This window comes from Ursus americanus, chromosome 18, assembly GCF_024610735.1.
Source record: "Ursus americanus isolate L20-20 chromosome 18, mUrsAme1.1.p, whole genome shotgun sequence".
Lineage (NCBI taxonomy): Eukaryota > Metazoa > Chordata > Mammalia > Carnivora > Ursidae > Ursus > Ursus americanus.
In genome coordinates this window covers 20,917,600-20,938,839 of record NC_142144.1, presented here as the reverse complement: position 1 = coordinate 20,938,839, position 21,240 = coordinate 20,917,600, and the positions used below count along the sequence as shown (strand labels likewise).

Below are 21,240 nucleotides of genomic sequence, written 5' to 3'. Positions count from 1 at the left end.
TACAGACCTACCTCAAGAAGCAAGTAAATCGCACATAAAAACCTAACCTTACACCTAAAGGAGCAAAAAAAAAAAAAAAAGGAACAAGAAACAAAACCTAAACCCAGCAAAAGGAAGGAAATAATAAAGATTAGAGTAGAAATAAATTATATAGAAACCAAAAACAATAGAACAGATTAATGAAACCAGGAACTGGTTCTCTGAAAAGATCAACAAAATTGAGAAACTTCTAGCCAGACTCAGGAAAAAAAAAAAAAAAAGAGTGATATAGAGAGAGGACTCAAACAAAATCACAAATGAGAGAGGAGAAATAACCAACACCACAGAAATACAACCAGTTGGAAGCGAATATTATGAAAAACTATATGTCAACAAATTGGACAATCTAGAAAAAATGGATAAATTCCTAGAAACATATAATCTACCAAAACTGAAATAGGAACAAAAAGAAAATTTGAACAGACCAATAACCAGCCAAGAAGTTGAGTCAGTAATCAAAAAACTCCCAACAAACAGAAGTCCAGGACCAGATGGCTTCCCAGGAGAATTCTACCTGACATTTAAAGAATTGGTATCTATTCTCTCAAACTACTCCAAAAAATAGAAAAGGAAGGAAACGTTTCAAATTCATTCTAAAAGGCCAGTATCATCCTGATACCAAAGTAAGATAAAGACACCACAGAAGAAAGAGAACTACGGGCCAAAATCTCTGATGAACACGGATGCAAAAATCTTCAACAAAATACTAGCAAACTGAATCCAACAATACATTAAGATAATCATTCACCATGATCTAGTGGGATTTATTCCCAGGATGCAAGGGTAGTTCAATATTCACAAATCCAATCAATGTGAAATGAGAAAGGATAAGAACCATATGATCACTTCAATAGACACAGAAAAAGCATTTGACAAATACAACATCCATTCATGATAAAAAAAAAAAAAAAACCTTCAACAAAAGTCTAGAGGGAACATACCTCAACATAATAAAGGTCTTATCTGGAAAACCCACAGCTAACATCATACTTGATGGGGGAAAACTGAGAGCTTTTCTCCTAAGGTCAAGAACTCACCACTTTTATTCTTACCACTTTTATTCAACATAGTACTGGAAGTCCTAGCCACAGTAATCAGACAACAAAAAGAAATAAAAGGCATCCAAATGGGTAAGGAAGAAGCAAACTTTTACTATTTGCAGATGAAATGACATTATATATAGAAAATCCTAAAGACTCCACCAAAACACAACTAAAACTAATAAATTAATTTGGTAAAATCACAGGATAGAAAATCAACATACAGAAATCTGTTGCATTTCTATATACTAATAATGAAGCAGCAGAAACAGAAATTAAGAAAACAATCCCATTTACAATTGCATCAAAAGCAATAAAATACCTAGGAATAAACTTAACCACAGAGGTGAAAGACTTGTACTCTGAAAACAATAAAATACCAATGAAAGAAACTGAAGACAACACAAAGAAATGGAAACACATTCCATGCTCATGGATTGGAAGAACAAATATTGTTAAAATGTCCATATGACCCAAAGCAATCTACAGATTTAATGTAACCCCTATCAAAACACCAACAGCATTTTTCAGAGAACTACAACAAACAATCCTAAAATTTGTATGGGACCACAAAAGACCTCAAATAGCCAAAGCAATCTTGAAAAGGAAAAAACTGGAGGCATCATAATTCCAGACTTCAAGTTTTATTACAAATCTGTAGTGATCAAAACAGTATGGTACTAGCATAAAAACAGACACACAGATCAATGGTACGGAAGAGAAAACCCAGAAATAAACCCATAATTACATGGTCAATTAATCTTTTGACAAAGCAGGAAACAATATGCAATGGGAAAAAGTCACTTCAACAAATGGTGCTGGGAAAACTGGACAGCAACATGCAGAAGAATGAAACTGGACCACTCTCTTTCACCATATACAAAAATTAACTCAAAATGGATTAAAGACCTAAATGTGAGACCTGAAACCATAAAAATCCTAGAAGAGAGCACAGAGTAATTTCTCTGGCATCGGCCATAGCAACATTTCTCTAGATATATATGTCTCTTGAAGCAAAGGAAACAAAAGCAAAAATAAACTGCTGGGACTTCACCAAAATGAAAAGCTTTTGCAGAGCAAAGGAAACAATCAACAAAGCTTAAAGGTAACCTATGGAATGGGAGAAAATACTTGCAAATAATATATCTGATAAAGCATTAGTATCTAAAATATATAAAGAATTGATACAAATCAACACCCAAAAAACAAATAACCCAATTAAAAAATGAGCAAAAGACTGGAACAGGTATTTCTCCAAAGAAGACATACAGATGGCCAACAGACACATTGAAAGATGTTCAACATCACTTATTATCAGGAGATTCAAATCAAAACTACAATGACATATCACCTCACACCTGTCAGAACGGCTAAAATCAACAACGCAAGAAACAACAAGCGCTATAGAGGATGTGGAGAAAAAGGAACTCTCATGCACACTGTGGGAATGCACACTGGTGCAGTCACTGTGGAAAACAGGATGGAGGTTCCTCAAAAAATTAAAAATGGAACTACCTTATGATCCAGTAATCGCACTACTGGGTATTTACCCAAAGAATGCAAGAACGCTAACTCAAAGGGATACATGCACCCCTATGTTCATAGCAGCATTATTTACAATAGCCAAACTGTGGAAGCATTCCAAGTGTCCATCCACTGATGAATGAATAAAGAAGATGTGGTGTGTGCATGTGCACGCGCGCACACACACACACAAAAGTATTATTCAGCCATACAAAAGAATGCAATCTTGCCATTTGCCATGACACAGATGGAGCTAGAGAGTATTACGCTAAGTGAAATAAGTCAGTTAGAGAAAGATGAATACCATATGATTTCATTCATATGTAGAATTTAAGAAACAAAACAAATGAGCAAAGGGGAAAAAAGGGAAAGAGGGAGACAAACCAAGAGACAGACTTAACACAGAGATCAAACTGATGGTCACCAGAGGGGAGGTGGGTGGGGGGATGGGTGAAATACGTGATGGAGATTAAAGAATTTACTTATCACAATGAGCACTGAGTCATGTAGAGAACGGCTGAATCACTATATTGTACACCTGAAACTCATATAACACTGTATGTTAACTGTACTGGAATTAAAATTAAAAGCTTATAAGAAAAAAAGGAAGAAGAAGACGTATTCCTGATAAATCCATAGCAGTTTACCATTAATTTTGAACAAGATTTTGCATTTTCATTCTACAACACCTTTCCCTACATATTATTTACTGAGAAAGCAATATATTGTTTTATTTATATACACCTAATTTGTATAATTTTGTAGTTGGCTCTCTATTGTTAAGATTGGCAGACTATTTCATTATTTCTGCCAAATCCATGTCACTTCCCAATACCTGGAGGCCGAGGCACCTTTTAAGTGAGACATCAGACAGCTAGCTGAGAACTACCTCAAGTCGCCCAAAATAATAAATGACACCAATGGCTTTTTGAGATTTGCTTATAAGGTATTTAATTATTCCTGACACCCCATCATGAGAATTATGAAAAACTATTATAATTGTCACAATATTATAAAAATCCATGACATACATATGTGCAATGAGGTTTATTACTACTTTTTGAAACTCCTTCCTGTCCACTTCTCTTTTCACCTAATATCTCATTTCCTGCATCCTAGGGCTGCCTCTCCCTATCCACTCGCTCACTGTCAACTTGATTCGCACCCCCAGCCAGGCCTGGGGTCAGTTTCCATCCTAGATGTAAAGCCACTGAGTCACCCTCCCAGCTCTTCGTCCCCCATAGCCAAGAGTAAGAAAGGACTGTTGTGTTTCCTACCAACAATGTCACATGGCTACCCTCTAGTGCCCTGGATAATTGAGAATTGACTGCCTCATCACCTAATGTTCTCCTCTTTTAAATGCCTTATTATCTTCCACTTCAACCAGGGACCCAGCTGGGAAACAACCATCCGTGCTCATTCGGCCTGGCATCAATAGGACAGGAATCTCTCCTACTAGGCCTACTAGAACTGCATCCTCCTGGCTACCAACCTCAGAAAGCAACTATGAACTCTCGTGCCCAGCTGCTTCTGAAGGACATTTCCCCACATCCTGTGCTTAGCATTTTCTGGGAGGCCATGAGACTTCACCTCCACCTACCAGCTGTCTGGAACCCAACGATGGCCGGCACGGAGCGCGTGGGAGGGGCGGTGGAAATGCTCACGGTGTAGTTGGTGCCTTGGTACAGATCTAGGCACACTTCCGGGGTCCTGCTGTCTATGGTTACGTTGACTGTCTCCTCGTGAACTGATTCCACAGGGTGCAACCGTTGTCCTTTTATGTATATCTTTGGGAGGGGAAAAGAAAAAAGAACCCACCGTGACTCTGGTGAAAACAGCCAAGAGACTTTGTGGAGCTGAGTCCCATTCTCCTACTCTTCCCTTTGACACCACACCGCGCACGCAGGGGAGATGAATACGGTCAGCCTCTGCTGTCAGCTCTCGGATGCTGAATCTGACCAGCCCAGTAACCAAGAAACCCTAAGAAGTGACATAAAATGAGGAGTCCCTCTAGGGAGGACGTATTACTGGGTCCCACAAGTGACCAGCCATCCACGGAGGCAGTCACAACCTGAGAACCACTCGCTGCATCCTGTCCCCGAGGAAGCAGATGCTTCCAGGCCTCCTCTGGGGGAGTGAGATACGAGTGCTGGGAAACAGGCGCTCATGACGCTGCCACATATAAATACAGCCCCCCCACACACACCCCGCCGAGTGACACGTATATTACGCACAGAACGTAAAATAAAATAAACCAGATATCTTACAAAAATCCGATCACTTTTTAAAAGAACAATCAGACAATTAGATGGAGAAGCCCTCATGAAAGGAAGTCTCTCCTAGTCATGTTCCTCGCAGGAAAAAGCAGAGCATTTTACTTACCACGTAGACAGTCTTGGAGACGATGCCTCCTGGGTTTATGAGCCACCTCACACAGGTGTTATTAAACACTGATACATCACTAATTTCTGCAATTACTTCTAAAACAGAAAAAGAGAGTCCACTCACAAAATCCGTCAGTGGCCTTTGGCATGACTTAGCTTCTCTGTGCAGCTCCCATCTCTGCTAACCGCCACTCATGCTCTGATTCAGAAACCAGGTCAGGCCATTCAAGCTGCCCCAGGGCCAATCGCCCCACTTATCTTCATCAGGAATGATAAAGAAAGGGGGGTAATCAGAAGGGGGAATGAACCATGAGAGACTATGGACTCTGGGAAACAAACTGAGGGCCTCAGAGGGGAGGGGGGTGGGGGAATGGGATAGGCTGGTGATGGGTAGTAAGGAGGGCACGTATTGCATGGTGCACTGGGTGTTATACGCAACTAATGAATCATCGAACTTTAATCAGAAACCAGGGCTGTACTGTATGGTGACTAACATAATATAATAAAAAAAAACATTAAAAAAAAAAAAAAAAGGATGAGCCTGGCCCATTACCTGACTTGGAGGACAAGAAAAGATAGACACCAGCTTGAGAACAGCGAAGAACTCCAACCTGTGATTGGCCTGGCAAGCCGCTGGATGCCACTGGCATTCCACTCCTGTGGGATGGAGCGAGGCCCAGAGCTGCGCCCTGAGTCTTCCCTGTAGCTGCAGAGGAACGATGTGTTTCCGGCTTCACCCCACCTGGCTGACAGAATGCTCTTATTTCCAGGTCACTCCAGGTCACTGCTGTTCCCAAGAGGGAAATGACACGCATCCCCACACGGGACCATTCCTCAGGAGAGGCTTGGAGTAAACTAAATACATTCTCCATAAGGTCCCTGGATATTTCTGGGACTCCTCTAACTGCAGCCATTTAATTCTGATTTATCAGAAAGCCACTGGTTTCTTCAAGTGGTCCTGCTTCTTTTAAATATTCTGTGTGTATTTCATGTAATAACTTTGGCAATGTGGGAAACCGTATGAGGGCCTTGGTTCTGAGGTCACAGTTGCCAATGAACTGTACTGGCTCTCTTTCCTTCCCTGCTTTGCTCACCGCACCCCTCACCCCTGCCTCCCGGGATGTCATTCCCCACTGTAATAAACATAAGCCCTGTGCCTCGAGCTCCGCTTTCTGGGAAACTCGAGGTAAGACTCCCATCAAGAAGGGTGAGAAAGATAATTTCCATCTCAGAAGATGCCTCCTCTCAACTCAGCCCCCTCTCTCCCCTCTCAGCGTCCAACGTGGGAAAGAGCCAGCATGTCGGGCACCTGTAGGACTGACTCATTTCCCCTTTCCCCGGGACCAGTGCTACCTTTAGACAGACCCTGGTCTACTGATGATCTCGTTGCCATACAAGATTTTACATCTTTACTAAATCATCCATCAGCAGCATTACTGGGTCTTGGGTAAGCCCAGGTCAGGCCCAGCAAGTGAGAATAAAGACAGGCAGACAAAGGAAAACAGACAAATTCCTGGAGAGACACCAGAGGGTCACTGATGGCTGTCTAAATCATTCCCAGGTCTCTACATCAATCCTGCTCCCAGAGCACAGATAAAATGAAATCAAAGAAATACTCCAGTTATGGACATGGGTACCCTACCAGATACAAAGATCCTATTTGCTCACCCCCTTGGGGAGCATGACGACAACACTGGCGTCAGTCTTTTATCAGCTTGAACAAGCCCCAAATACTTTGGCCCCTTCCCTCCCCATCGCCCTGCAAAGGCCCTAGAGCTCTGGACTCCTCTGTTCACTCACACATCCCTCTGATACTAACTCACCACCTGGTCCAGAAGGAAAAGGAAACAGCCCACCCCTCACCTTGTCTCTGACTGTCCGTAGAGCAAATTTCCTTCTCACTGGGGACCCCTTTGCCACCCAAGCAGAGATGAGAAAGGAGACATGAAAGTTTCCTTTCTTGTCCTTCCTTCTTGTTCACTCTCTATGACAACAGCAAATGACATCTCAAAATTGCCATCTGCCTCCTGCCTGTGCCATGCTCTCTTGCACAGATGGGACCAAGATCTGATTACAGGGATGTCAGCTATCTCATCCCAAGGAGCAGTTTAACAAAATGCAGTTGCTTTCCCCTCCAGGTGTCTACAAACCAGCTGGAAAGACCGCTTTATAAACCCATCAGATATTAAATATCCCCATAAATGCTGCCCTTTTAAAAGAGATACCCTAATTCTAACAGTACCGATAACTAAAGACAGTTCTGGGAGTTCTCTTTGGAACTGACTCTAGGGCTCTTTAGGCACCATTCACTGAATGATTACCAAATGCCAAGCATCCTCCCCTGCCAGGCACTGGGCTGTGACGATGATCAGAACAAAAGTCCTTCCCCCAGGAACATGTTGTCTAATGGAGGGAGCAAACATATAAGCAGGGAAATTACAACTCGATAAATCTTAGAACAAAGCTCCACACAAGGACCATGGGGTCGAGAGAAAGAAACCACCCACTCTCACTGGAGGGCTTGGGGAAGCCGGCTTTGTGGAGGGCATGACCTTGACAGATGAATGCCTGAAGAGTGGGGAAGACACCTGAGCAGTCAGACAGCAAGGCTAATGGCTGTCACCATAAGGGGCTGTGGCAGATTCAGGGCTCTGAGAAGGAGGCAAGACAGGATCAGATGGGGAACGACCCCGCTGGCCACACCAAGTGCAGACTTACTCCTATGAGCAATGGGTAGCTAAAAGCAGGAAAACAATGGCACTTTTTTTTTTTTTAAGAAAGATAATTCTGGTGTTTTGCAAAGTAGACATTGGAGTAGAACTGGAGATCATAAGAACAGGATTCGGTTTACCCAGCGATAATAATATGCAAAACGCTGATAGATCTTTAAAGACCAGATCTCATTTGAAGAGCAGTCATAAGAAGCAACAGTGAACATTTATTGAGTGATCACTATGGACCTATGGTATGTATAGAACTTTAGAAGTGCCATTTATTTAATCTTCAAAATAACTCCATGATAATCATTTCACAACACATGTAAGCTAGCCACCACGCTGGGTGCCTTAAAGTTATGCAGTGATGTAGGTCAATTATTTCTCAGTAAAACTGGGGAAAAATATATTAAAATTAATTTAATTTAAAATAAGCCCACGAGCTGGATATTATTGTGTGCATTTTCTAGACCTGAGGCTTAGAGAGTTACATAACCCGCCAAAGGCCACGTGGGTTCAAGCAGTCAAGTCGGGATTCAAAACTAGAACTGCCAGACTCCAAGGCCAGGAGCTGGGGGCACTGTGATGGCTACGCAGCAGAGAGAAGGAGAGGAGGCCTCAGGGGTAGTAAAGCCATGAGACAACTCTGAAGGAGAAGCAACGGGAGGTGAGTGATAAGGAACAGCCAGAGTCTACGCTGACTGCCAGCCTTTGAACTTGAGAGTCTGAATGGACTGCCTTGTACTGTTCTCCTGAGAAACACAGGCGGAAGCACCCCGGGTTTGGGAGAAAAGGACTAACGAACTGTGTTTAGAACATGCTAGATAGGAGTTATCTACAGACTACCCAGGTGAAAAAATCACCTTGAAAGTCAGCAAGGTGTGGATGGTCGTTGACGCCGTGGGTGCGGGGTAACATCCAGGGAGGACACAGAGAGCAGCCCAAGGGCAGAAAGTGAGAAACATGGAACCCAAGGGGAAACCAGAGGACACAGAGCAGCAGAGAGGGAGGAGACTGGCTGCTGGGACGCCTCAAGGTCAAGGAAAGAAGATGTAAAGGAGAGTCTGATTCCTCCAAAGTTATCTTCCTTCCTTCCCACCAATTCCCCACAACCTCCTCGTCGCCGACCCAAGGAGCACCGGAAGCAGGTCGTCACAGCACCAGAGAACATCTCCACCTCTTTCTTCCCTCACATGGTTCTTGGCCCCCTGACAGAGCGCCCAAAGCGTCATGATGAGATCTAAAGTTTGACTTTGGGAAGAGGTAGGTAGAGCAGGCCTATGCCTTGTCCAGTTAGAGGACACTTAGGCCTCTCTGGATTAAAAAAAAAGAAAAAAATGGAGGCCCCCACCCCATCCAATTGAACTCTCCATTAGATCTGGGGAACCAAAGCTTCGGTGGGTCATAAAGTACCTTTGCTTTGCTTTGGATGCGGTGGGTGCATGTATAGAAATGTATATATATATATATATATATATATATATATATATATATACACACACACACACCTATATATATACATAGGTATATGTTTTAGTATTCTACTAGCACCCAGCATTTCTCTGCAGCACTTATCACATCTATAACTAAATAATTTTGTAATTGGTTATTTAGTGTCTGTCTCTCCTGAATGTAAGTTCTATGACAGCAAAGACCAGGTTTATCTCTCTATCCCCAGAACCTAAGAGAATACTTCAGATTTTTTTTTAATTTATTATTTGGCTGATTGACTGGATGGATGGATGGAAGGTATGGATTGGTGATCAACAATACTAAATGTTGTGGAAAGGTTAAGAGGACTGAGGACTGAAACTAGAACATAAATTTGACAGGTGGTCACTAGGGACCTTGGTGAGAGAGCTACAGTGGAGTGAAGGCTCCGGGTGCCTGACTGTCCTTCTGTAGACTGGGAAGAGAGGTAGGGTGGGAGGCGACAGAGGCAGTGGGCACACACCACTCTCAGGAGTGCCACTGTGGACAGGGACTGATTCAGCAGACTCTCTTGGTTTCCAATTTTACACCGTTTTTCTCTATTTTTGGAAACAGTAAAAGATCATAGAGCGTAAGCTCAGGTGACCCAAGCTGATGGTCAAGCTCAGTGTCATTGCTAGTCAAAAACAGTATCTGATTTCAAGAGTTAAGTGACTGGTCTTCTAATATGACTCACAAACCACTTCCAAAGGCAATTCCCAAACAGAGATTACCAAACAGATACATCCCGATAATGGCAGCATCACTGAAATCAAAGGGACTACTTTGAATAAGAGCCTGCTTGGCTGTAACAGTTCTGCTCTATTGCCTTTCCTGTTTTTAAGTCTTTAGAATCACATACAATAGGTAGAAGTAGCAGGACTTAGAGGAGTGCTTTCTTCCAATGCATTATACATCTTAGGATGACTTTTTTGGGGCACATGAATGAATTCATATATGTTTGCTTGTAGTGACTTTTGTGTATATTAGAAAAAAACACACATAGTTCATCCAACCCATAATATCACACCCACTACGAAGTGTCTTTGATCAATAAATTTAAATTATGATTTTAAACATAAGGTTTTTTAAAGAAACTTCTTCAATAAATAATACTTTTGTTATGGCAGACACCATCAGGGTAATAATAATTCAATCACTCAAGCTTGGGAAACACCAATCGGAGAGAGATCGTGGGCTTTTCAGGCGTCCAGACCGAAGTCCAAATCTCGTCTCTGCCACTTACTCGTTACTGAAGGACCCTGTGAAAGTTGCCTAATGAGCCTCAAGATTACTCACCTATGAAATGAAAAATAACAATACTTACTTTACAAGGGTTTCTCTGAGGACAAAATGAAACCAAGCACGAAGACCCCTAGCAGAGCCCTGGGCCTGTAAGTTGGTACACAGCCAACGGCAGCTATCATGCTTGGCAGTCTAAACATATTCAAACAAATCCCAGCCACGGGGCTATTTATATCAATGTGTCCATTTATTCCAGCTGACCTTTGTTTTCCATCTGAATTGCCTTACGGCTGCAAGTGAGCACTCACTAGGCTGAAAAGGAAGATCAACAGAGGGGCAGAGACTACCAGGACGCCCAGAGGCATTTGGGCTCCGGGCATGAGTCGGGTTGGGGGCTCAGAACGATCCCAGCCGATAAACAGTCCGTGTTTCAATAGCCATGTGACCCTTCCAAGAGCCTGGCGTGAGTGAGCGTCAACCTTATAATTATTAACTCGGATTCTAAACATGAAAAGCCAAATGACCTGAGCAGAAGGAAAGCCAGGGACAGTCTTATCAAGAATGAATCAGCCTCTTTGATCTTGAGGTAAACCAACCCACTAAACATTAAGCTTCCACCTGGGGTTTTTCCAGACACTAAAATGGTTGCCTAATGCTCAGCTGTCTGGAGGTTCCAGTCCAAACTGGCCTTAAAGAAAAAAAAAAAAAAGTCCCACCACCTTGCCAGCATTCACGCTCGATTAAAAAACATATACAGATCCGTGCTGCTAATCCAAAGAAATAGGGCCTCCCAAAATATTTTTAACTAAAAACAATGCAGGTAAAGTGAAAATAAATTATTCCACCCAATTTGGAACTAACCATTCAAGTATAAAAAGAGGGGTAAACAGAATGAAAACAGAGAGCCGAGGCAGAAGGCATTGAGAAGTTAGGCAGAAAAGCAGACGACGGGAGGAAAACCCAGACGTGGACATGGAAGAAGGTACACACAAAATACACAGAGGGAGTCGGTACAGGAGACGCGAGCGGAAATGGGTGAAAAACAGGGTAAAGAAGGCAGCAGGGGGTTCAGCTGGGCAAGAGCCATGTTAATCAGCATTTCTCACTACATTTCCAGAAGCCTCTCCCCTACCTACCCACCCAGATCGTGTGTGCGCTGCACCGTGAATTAATCAGCATGTAAATCACCCCCTTTATCTGCGGAAATTGAATTTAGCTGCCAATCTTGATTGAGGGCCTGGAGGCCTCCTCCCAGAAAGATCACAGCTCTCAGGGAAAATGCCTTTTCTCTCCTTAAATCAAAGCTTGCACCAACCCAAGGAAACAGCTGCCGCGGGAGCCACAGACTTTGTGAAAGGTGGCAGGCTGAGGACGGTAATTATAATTAGCAGTTACATAACATGTTTGTTCTTCAAAGTGCTCTACAAGCATCAGCTAATTAATAGCTTACTGTGCCCCATGCAGATCCACTGGTTTTTAATGTAGTGACTAATCCCTGTACCCACTGAACTCTGAACGGTGGAAACAGAGCAGCCTGAGCAATGAAGCAAAAGGCTGAGGGTCCCGCAGCTGTGCCCCGCTCTCTTGTCAAGGGGCCCCACAGGTGTTTCAGGGCCAGGAACACTTCCCCAGATGTTTAGTCCAGCATCCCATGAGACAGCTGCCTCACTGCTTCCAAATAATTTTTAGAAGTGCCATCAGAGACACACTAACAGGGTGGAATGGCCATCAGTCTGGTCCAAGATGGCATTAGCTCTTCTCAGTTTCCCTAGTTAGACTGGAACTCTGCAGTCCCTGGTGTTAGTTACAGGACTGCCCTTGCTCCTCTGTGCAAGTAGGGTAAGTCAACGAGAACTCTCCAAGAGCAGGCTGAACTAGATCTCTGGGTTCCCACCCACGGCTACCCTTCTTTGTTTCTATGCTTGCAGTCTCTACCTACTGACCCAACGTGGGAACCACATGGCACACGTCCCACCAGCAGCAGAGCTAAAGTCTTCATCTATTTCACGGAAGTCCATGAACACCCTGAATTTGTAAGACGTTCTATGTATGTGTATGAGCATTTCTTTGGAGAAAAGTCAGTTTACCCTGTTGCCCCATAAATTCCAAGAAGGTGGAGTCTAGCAAAGTACCTCACTCGCAGTGTATGCTAAATAGATATCTATTAAGTCAATTTGATAGATTTCACCAAATTCCTATGCCCCAAATGGTTAGGAACCGTTGCTCTAGGGACAAATAATCACCAGCAGCCCCCATGTTTTGCTTGCTCTGGCTAGACTTTCCCATGGAAAACTTTGAACGGCAAGACCCAAGGCATGTTACCACAATTCTGCTGCAGGTCAAACCAGGGACCCAGATCAAAGCTCCCGTGAGACTCCACTCTTCAGAGATCTGTCATTTGAGCCAAGCAAGTCAACACCTAGAAACACATTCCCAGAGCCATTCAACACCATGTGCCCAACCACCACAAACAGAGTCACTGCCTTCTCCCACCTTCGTGAACTAAAGCGTGCGGAAGTGCATACGTGTGACTCATCAGAAGCCCTTCTTCAAGACAGGCCGATAATTTCAGTAAAAGACCTAACATGCACATGGTGCTTTAAACTTTTCAAAATGTTCCCCATAGATGATCTCATTTGATTCCCTCTCCATAACTCCTGAAATAGGAAAAGAAGACTTTATTTCCCCCTTTTTATAGATGAATAAACTGAGGATCTGAGCAACTAACGCCTTACCTGATGACACACGGCCCATATATGACACTGCTAGACTTTGAACCGATGTCTCAGACCCCCTTCTCACCAGTAATTCTGTTTTGGGGTATATACCCAAAAGAATTGAAAGCGGGGTCTCAAAGAGATATTTGTATCCCCACGCTCACAGCAGCACTATTCACAATAGCCAAAAGGTGGACGCAACACAAGGGTCCATCAGTGGATGAAAGGGTCAACAAAATGTGGTAAATACATGCGACGGAATGTTATTGGGCCTTGAAAAAGAAGGCAATCCCTCCATTTGCAACAACACAGAAGAACCTGCATTACATTACGCTAAGTGAAGTAAGCCGGTCACAGGACAAATACTACCTGATTCTGCTTATGTGAGGTATCAAAAATTCGTCAAAATCCACAGAAACAGAAAGTAAAATGGTGGTGCTGTGGGGAGGAGGAAGTGGGGAGTTACTGTTTAATGGGTACTGAGTTTCAGTTTTGCAACATGAAACGGGTCTGGAGATGGGTTGCACAACAGTGTGAATATACTTAATACTTAAAAATGGTTAAGGTGGTAAATTTTATATTGTGTGTGTCTGACCACAACTAAAAATATAAAAATAAACACTAAAAACCTCTTTACCCATTATACCACCTTTTCTCTGAAAAGCTGCCAATGTGGGCTACGTTAGGCCTTTTCAGTATGCTCCCCCTGAGAAAATGGTTCATGGAGACACACTTCTCAGCCAGCCAAGTAGAGGAGACAGGAATCACTGTGATTTAAGGTGAGTTGCGAAAGATGGATGCGTGAGATTTTCTATGCAACTTATTTTCCCAATCCGCTCTCTAAATCTTCAGGATTCAGCTGACACACCTAAAGTCAGGTGCCCCCCCAGGTAAATGGCAGAGCCAGGCGCAGCGACGGGACGGCTGGAGCTCCCAGGCTCCTGCTGGCTGTTTGCTTCCAGGAAACAGAAGCTCCACAGAACAGTCTATACCTGTGCATGTCAAAGTACTTTGTCTCCAAGTGCCTTTCTCCGTGCAAACAGCAGTGACCTTTCCTCCAGGGCTCTCAAAGCCCTCTTCACAGACATAGTGAGCCACGCTGCCTGGGCTGGAGCTGTGATTTCCCACCATCACCGCGTGCCGCACGTGCGGAGGATGGCCACACTTGATCTCTGCAAGGGAAAGAAGCACAGCACTAGTTATGACCCCCAACTTCTATCCCTAGAGTTCACATTTTAGAAAAAAAAAAACATTTAGTCATGACAGAGTCCCCTCATATGCGAAAAGAGAAAACATGATGGGATAGGCCGGTGATGGGTATTAAGGAGGGCACGTATTGCATGGTGCACTGGGTGTTATACGCAAGTAATGAGTCATGAACTTTACATCAAAAACTAGGGATGTACTGTATGGTGACTAACATAATATAATAAAAAAATATTATTAAAAAAAAAGAAAGAAAACATGAATCCCATCAAATAATCCAGTTGCAGACCTAGAAAACTGTTTGGAAGTAGAGAAAATAGATATGCCTGACTTCAGTGATACTTACAAACATGTACACATAGAAAATATTCCAATTATAAGATTATTTACATTGTGGAGAATGCCTTGGTCAATGAAAGAATCCATCCTGGGGTTCTTTTAAATATTAAGATTTTCATGTACCTTTTCCTCTGTATCATGAGATCACAAACTCCTAAGTAGGTGATAGTGTAATTGTAGTTTTGCTGCCAACTGATTATTAAATGAAACAGATATAAAATCTTTGAACTTTTTAAAAGCAAATTAACAGGGGCGCCTGGGTGGCTCAGTTGTTAAGCGTCTGCCTTTGGCTCAGGGCATGATCCCGGAGTCCTGGGATTGAGCCCCACGTCAGGCTCCTACGCTGTGAGCCTGCTTCTTCCTCTCCCACTCCCCCTGCTTGTGTTCCCTCTCTCACTGGCTGTCTCTATCTCTGTCGAATAAATAAAATCTTTAAAATAAATAAATAAATAAATAAAAGCAAATTAACAGGGAAAGTACATACAGTCTAAACATTCACTTTATGTTCCTATAAAAGAAAAAAAATGAGCTGCATAGAGGGAGGCGAGCCTAGAATTATAAAATTGATATGAAATTTCTTCTCTGCAACTCTGACAACTAGAACATACTAGAATGTTTACAGAAACTATCTGAAGGAAATGGATTGTGATGCTACCATTTTAGACTCAGCCAAACTCTACTTCATGTAAGAGTAAAAGAAAGTCACCTTCAGGTATTTTGCAATTTTTAAAAATCCGTATGTTTAACTTTTCCGGGAAAACAACAACAACAACAACAAAAAAAAAAAAAAAACTCCAGCCCACCAACAAAAAAAACTGAACCAGAATAAATATGCTAAGGAAAGTGGAGGACAGGTTCTAGAAGATACACCAGCAAGCAATGAAATCAGCGTGATGTGCAGGTTACGTCTCCCCAATCATTTAAACGTGACTGCAGAGCTTGATCCAACTAGTAGTAAAGGATTCTACAACGAAAAGTGGAACAGTGTAAAAAAATGAATAATTTGGGGACGCCTGGGTGGCTCAGTCGTTAAGTGGCTGCCTTCGACTCAGGTCATGATCCCAGCATCCCGGGATCAAGCCCCGTGTTGGGCTCCTTGCTCAGCGGGGAGCCTGCTTCTCCCTCTCCCGCTCCCCCCTCATGCGTTCCCTCTCTCGCTGTCTATCAAATAAATAAAAATCTTTAAAATAAAAATAGGAATAATTTGAAAATAAAATTCCAAATTATTTCAAAAACTCAGTACAATGAGGCAAAGGGAAGAAATGAACATGACAAATTCCTCATGCAGTCGTGGGGACTTCATAGATAGAATTCTATTTGAGAAAGCATAATAAGTCTAACGTAAGGAGGCCATAACCATTCCAAATGTAGCTGAGAGTCCCAGTTACACCCAAATACAGAGAAAAAATAAATATAACTTTTGGTATTCGTTCTGATTTTTAGTTTTCTCCCCAATCTGGAGAAAGCCAAGAAAATTGGGCACTCTTGACATGCAGGCTTTTAAAATGTAAGTGTGAGGCGTGTGGGTGGCGCAGACGGTTAAGCATCTGATTCTGGGTTTCGGCTCAGGTCCTGACCTCAGGATCGTGAGATCAAGCCCTGCATTGGGCTCTGTGCTCAGCATGGAGTCTGCTTGAGTTTCTCTCTCCCTCTCCCTCTGCCCCTCCCAACTGCTCTCTGTCAAATACATCAATCTTTTTTAAAAAAATAAAATATAAGTACATTTATTGAGATAAAGAACTCAAAACAGAGAAAATACTATGATCTGTTCCCAACTCTCCATCAACCATTCTTGCCCTTAGAAATAGGCAGCTTCTCTTAAATGAGCGTCTGATACAGAACTGGTGGATTGAATGGACCTGCACATGGCTCCATCCTGCTATGGATGCCTGGTCTGGTGCAGAACCCCAGAGTTCTTTCCCTGAGGGAGGTCTCCCAGAGCAGGCTTTCATCTGTTGTCACTGATGCTCGTATGAGAATGTCAGTACAACAGCTCAACCCACCGGACCAGTCACTTGGCTCTGAGATTTTATTTTATTTTTCTTAAGGATTTTTATTGATTTATTTGACACAGAGAGAGAGAGAGCACAAGCAGGGGGAGCAGCAGAGGGGGAGGGAGAAGCAGACTTTCCGCTGAGCAGGGAGCCCAATGCAGGACTCGATCCCAGGACCCTGAGATCATGACCTGAGCCGATGGCAGATGCTTAACCGACTGAACCACCCAGATGCCCTGGCTCTGAGATTTTAAAAGAAGAGTTAGTCTCTGGTCAGTGAAGATCCACATCATGAGCAGTTTTGGGACCAGAACCATTTCATAAATCCTCCAAACCTGCCCACCTCACAAGTCCCATATTTGCTCAGAGGGTTTATTCCCTTTTTATACTTGTTTACCAGACACAAGGCTTCTTGGCCCTCATCATGTTTTTCCCAGCATCAAACCTCTAGACATATCAACCAGCCCAAAACACTCCAAGACATGAGTAGATCTGTGTGTACCTGGGCAGCCAACCGAACAGGTGGTTGATGTTTCATGAGGCTGGCCAGCCACTGCTGACATTAAAATATCTTCTAGTTAAAGCCAGGGTTCAGTTATAGCAGGAAATAAAGGGAACAGCAGGGAAGAGACTGAGGGTATAGATTCATGTAGGTTTGTGGACCTTGAAGCTGGAATTGTAAACAGCACATTGGAGAGGTTGGGAAAGGAACCCAGTGATAGATCATTGGATTAAGGGAGAAGCACAGATTCTAAAGGTATGAGAGTACAGAAGATACTTAAATTGGCTTCTGTTCTTGGACGTGACCCAGAATAATGAAAGGCATGCAAAAATATAAGATTTTTAAAAATTAATACCAAAAATATTAATTTGGGAGTTGATGAGAGATCAGTCTCTAGGGGCTGTGGTTGAGAGACTCAGGGAGATGCCCAGTGTGGGCAACCATGACTCTGCGAGTTCCCATACCATAGCTACTCAAGTTGGATAGTCCCTCGGGGAGAGACAGAGAGGATCCTAGCGTGGCTTGGATTAAAGACCTGGTTCTGAACAGCAGCTGAACATCTGAATTGCCTAGGGAACTTTGGAAAAACACCCATGCTGGCGGCTCATAGCCTCTCCCCTTACCCAGAGATAATTCTTCTGAATCAGTAGTACTGAGCTGGGTTCTTGGCATCCGCACTTCTACAAGGTTCCAAGTTTGATTTTTATGCACATGCTCAGCTCAGAACCTAAATTAAATACTAGTATGAATAGCTACCATTTATCATCACATGCTTGAGGGTTTAATGTCTTTCTATGAATATATTATGTCTCCCCAAATATATGGCCAGTCTGTAAAGGACAGAATCTTTATTTGATCGTCTCCTGCACCCCCACAATGCCTACTTAAAATAGTATGTTTTGCATAGTAAATACTCAATAAATAATCGTTCATTGATAGCTTGCTACTACTTTATCATTGTTCGAGATGCAATAAATGTTCCTTTGATATGAATAACAGCCCCTGAGGAAGGAAAGAGGCATCAGTAAATTATAAGTATAAATAACAAGGCAGGTACACATTATCTTTGCATTTTTTATCCAAGAGAAGTCACTCACACCAAGTAGATGAAAGTGGAGTAATAGACTCAAAAAACTAGCATCAGTTTTCCCAGTACCAGGGAATTCTGGGAATGTTGTTCAAACCCCAATCATTTTAATCATAATAGCATTCATCAAAATCCTACTAAACATAAGTCTATTAGATATAGACTATCTCATTTATTCCTCAAAGAGAACCTTGCAAGGTAGACGGTTTCTTCTCATGTAGTTTATAGATATGAATATGGAGCTTAAGAGCCCCTAAGAGCTTAAGTCACGTTCAAAAGTCACACCACTAGTAAAACATAGAGTCAGTATTCAAGCCGTGGGATGTATGACCCCAAAGTCCAGGTCCATTAAATCTGGGGAGCCTCGCAGTGAAGGCGTCCAGTCTAGGCCCTGATAGGACTGAGCTTAGAAGTTAGCTAAAACCTCAGGAGAAAAGGTGGCATAAAGGAGCATTCAAATCAGTGTGGGAGAGTTCTGTAACAACTCCTTCTTCCAAATCTTGTCCCCAACAGCTTTCGCAGAGCAAGACAGCTGCTGGAAACAGACTTACCCCCACATCCGTGTGATACGCTGAAGCCTTCTTAGTAATGATTTTTAACCCCATAACATGGGGGTCTGGCCTGGCACATGGCCCTGTCACAGATATTCCCATCATGCCTAAGAGAGATGGCAGCCACTGACACTTCTATTCAGACCAAATGGCACCCAAGAAAGCAGGTGGCTACTATTAAGAAATACTCCAAAATCAATCCAACGGAGGCTGCAATAGGTGGTAATAAAAATATGGTTCTGCACGAAATGCCCAAAGTTCTCACTATCACAAGGAAATAAGCCATTTACAAACAGTTTATATCCAAAGGAAAGAAAAAAATAAGGAGCACAAATTAGATATGCATTAGGGGTGTTCATTTAAGCACACATTTCTCTGGCTAATTATGTTATGAAGGAACAACATTTGGCTATGTATCAGCAATACAGTCAACTAATTATAAACATGGTTGGAAATTTTTTTTTTAAGACTTATTTGAGAGAGAGACTTCGAGGGCACAAGCTGGGGGAGGGGCAGAGGGAGAGAATCCCCAAGCAGACTCCCCGCTGAGCTTGATCTCCCATCCCTGGGAGCAAGACCTGAGCGGAAACCAAGAGTCAGATGCCTAACAGTATAAGCCACCCAGGTAGCCCCATGGCGGGGAATTTTTCCTTACTGTCCTACTATCTGTGATTTTATTCAAATAATCAACTTCAAAACAGGTCTCCCTGGGGCGGGGGGGGGGGGGGCTGTGCTGTCCCAGTTTCAAGGACCACATTCATACTGTAACTCTATTTCATATCTTGAAGGTAAACATGTTTATCCACACTACTAGCTTTAATATTCAACCCAAGAAAATATTCCAGAAGGAAATCTGTTTGATGAAAGGTATAGACAATTTATGGTATCTATTCGACAACTGGCTATGTCACCAATGTCATCCCCATTAGCTTCTTCTCATTAGAAACATCAGCACAATAATGTGATTGATTTCAGAAATAACACAGTAATATAAGGCTTCATCTAAGATTGCTTTCGAGAGCAATAAATACCAAGCTGAGAAAGAAAAAAAAAAAAAGACCAATAATGCCCATAAATTGAGGCAGACGTTTTGCCAACTGCCAGGGGAATGAATGATAGACCTATTCCACATGCTGATATTGACTCAAGAAAAGTCTTCCCAGAGAAATAAACTACGAGCTGGAAAGCTCTGGCAGAGGAGCAGAAACAAGTATGAAAACTGAAGAAAATCGTATTAAAGTCGGTTTTCATTTACGCAACAATAACAGAAATGTCTCTCTTGTGCCTTAGAGTCAAAGCAGAGTCACAGATCACCTAGAAATCAGTGGGATGTGGCGGTTGTAAGGGTCCAAATGGTCTAAGCCGGTTAACACCAGCCTCTCCACTACACTCGTGTTCCGGGTCAGATCATGCAGCCCTCACACCTCTATTGTCTTCATTTGCTTCATTGGGAAAAATGTCCTTTCCCCCCCTTAGTGGTGAGCTCTCCGTGGGCTACACCTACATCCCATATTTTTAGACTATCCCCCGCAGTCATGTGAGTTATTAATATTACTACCAACATAAATCCTTGCGATTTGTACCCGTAAGAAATATGGCCTAAAGGGGCGCCTGGGTAGCGCAGTTGTTAGGCAGCTGCCTTCGGCTCAGGGCGTGATCCTGGCGTTCCAGGATCGAGTCCCACATCGGGCTCCTCCGCTGGGAGCCTGCTTCTTCCTCTCCCACTCCCCCTGCTTGTGTTCCCTCTCTCGCTGGCTGTCTCTCTCTCTGTCAAATAAATAAATAAAATCTTTAAAAAAAAAAAAAAGAAATATGGCCTAAGGAATGGGGCTGCAAATGTAACCTTACGACAGAATTTCACGTACTGTATGCCATGCTCGTAATTTGGCCACATGTAGTTCGAGCCTCATTCCAGGCTCACCTGAGTACTGAATTCCATATATCATCAACGTGGGGGGCTGGAATCTAGCATCTCTGGTATGTGGCAACTTGCATTTAGAAAAAGTTATTATGATCATCAAAGGAAAATGGGAGGGTTGGACTATGCCAGCCACGAAGCACCTTCTCAAGGAGAGCTTATTAACTGTGGTAACTAAGCTAATGAGCTCATTAGTACCAAAAAGTCCACTCGCCCTTAAGGCAGTAGGGAAAAAAATAATAATAACTTTTTGATGCATTTTGTATTCTCAAGTCTTCCATGAACTTTAGCCTTGACAAACAATGCATTTCCTTCAGATCCTATTCACAGAGAAAGCTCACTTGGAAGAAGAAAAAAATTCCCATTTCTACGTAACAGCAATTATTATCCACAAATAGCGTCTGGTATGAAACGGCTAGAATCTGAAGACTTCAGAGACTGCAGGGGTGACAGGCTGGGTGAGAGCATGAGCACTGGAAAGAAAAAAAGAATTTATCAGTGTATCTCTTA

At 42.8% G+C, this 21,240-nt stretch overlaps 1 protein-coding gene across 8 annotated transcripts in view; it reads right to left on the bottom strand.

The window, feature by feature from the left end:
* The window catches only part of SUSD1 (sushi domain containing 1), a 226,011-nt gene that overhangs the window by 169,399 nt on the left and 35,372 nt on the right, over nt 1-21,240 (bottom strand). For all 8 annotated transcript variants that reach the window (XM_087869474.1, XM_087869475.1, XM_087869476.1 and 5 more), the window contains 3 exons: nt 14,126-14,305; nt 4,986-5,083; nt 4,204-4,390 (listed from right to left, as the gene is read on the bottom strand). In XM_087869474.1, the coding sequence (XP_087725600.1) occupies nt 4,204-4,390; nt 4,986-5,083; nt 14,126-14,305 (465 nt within the window). The remainder of the gene's footprint in view (nt 1-4,203; nt 4,391-4,985; nt 5,084-14,125; nt 14,306-21,240) is intronic.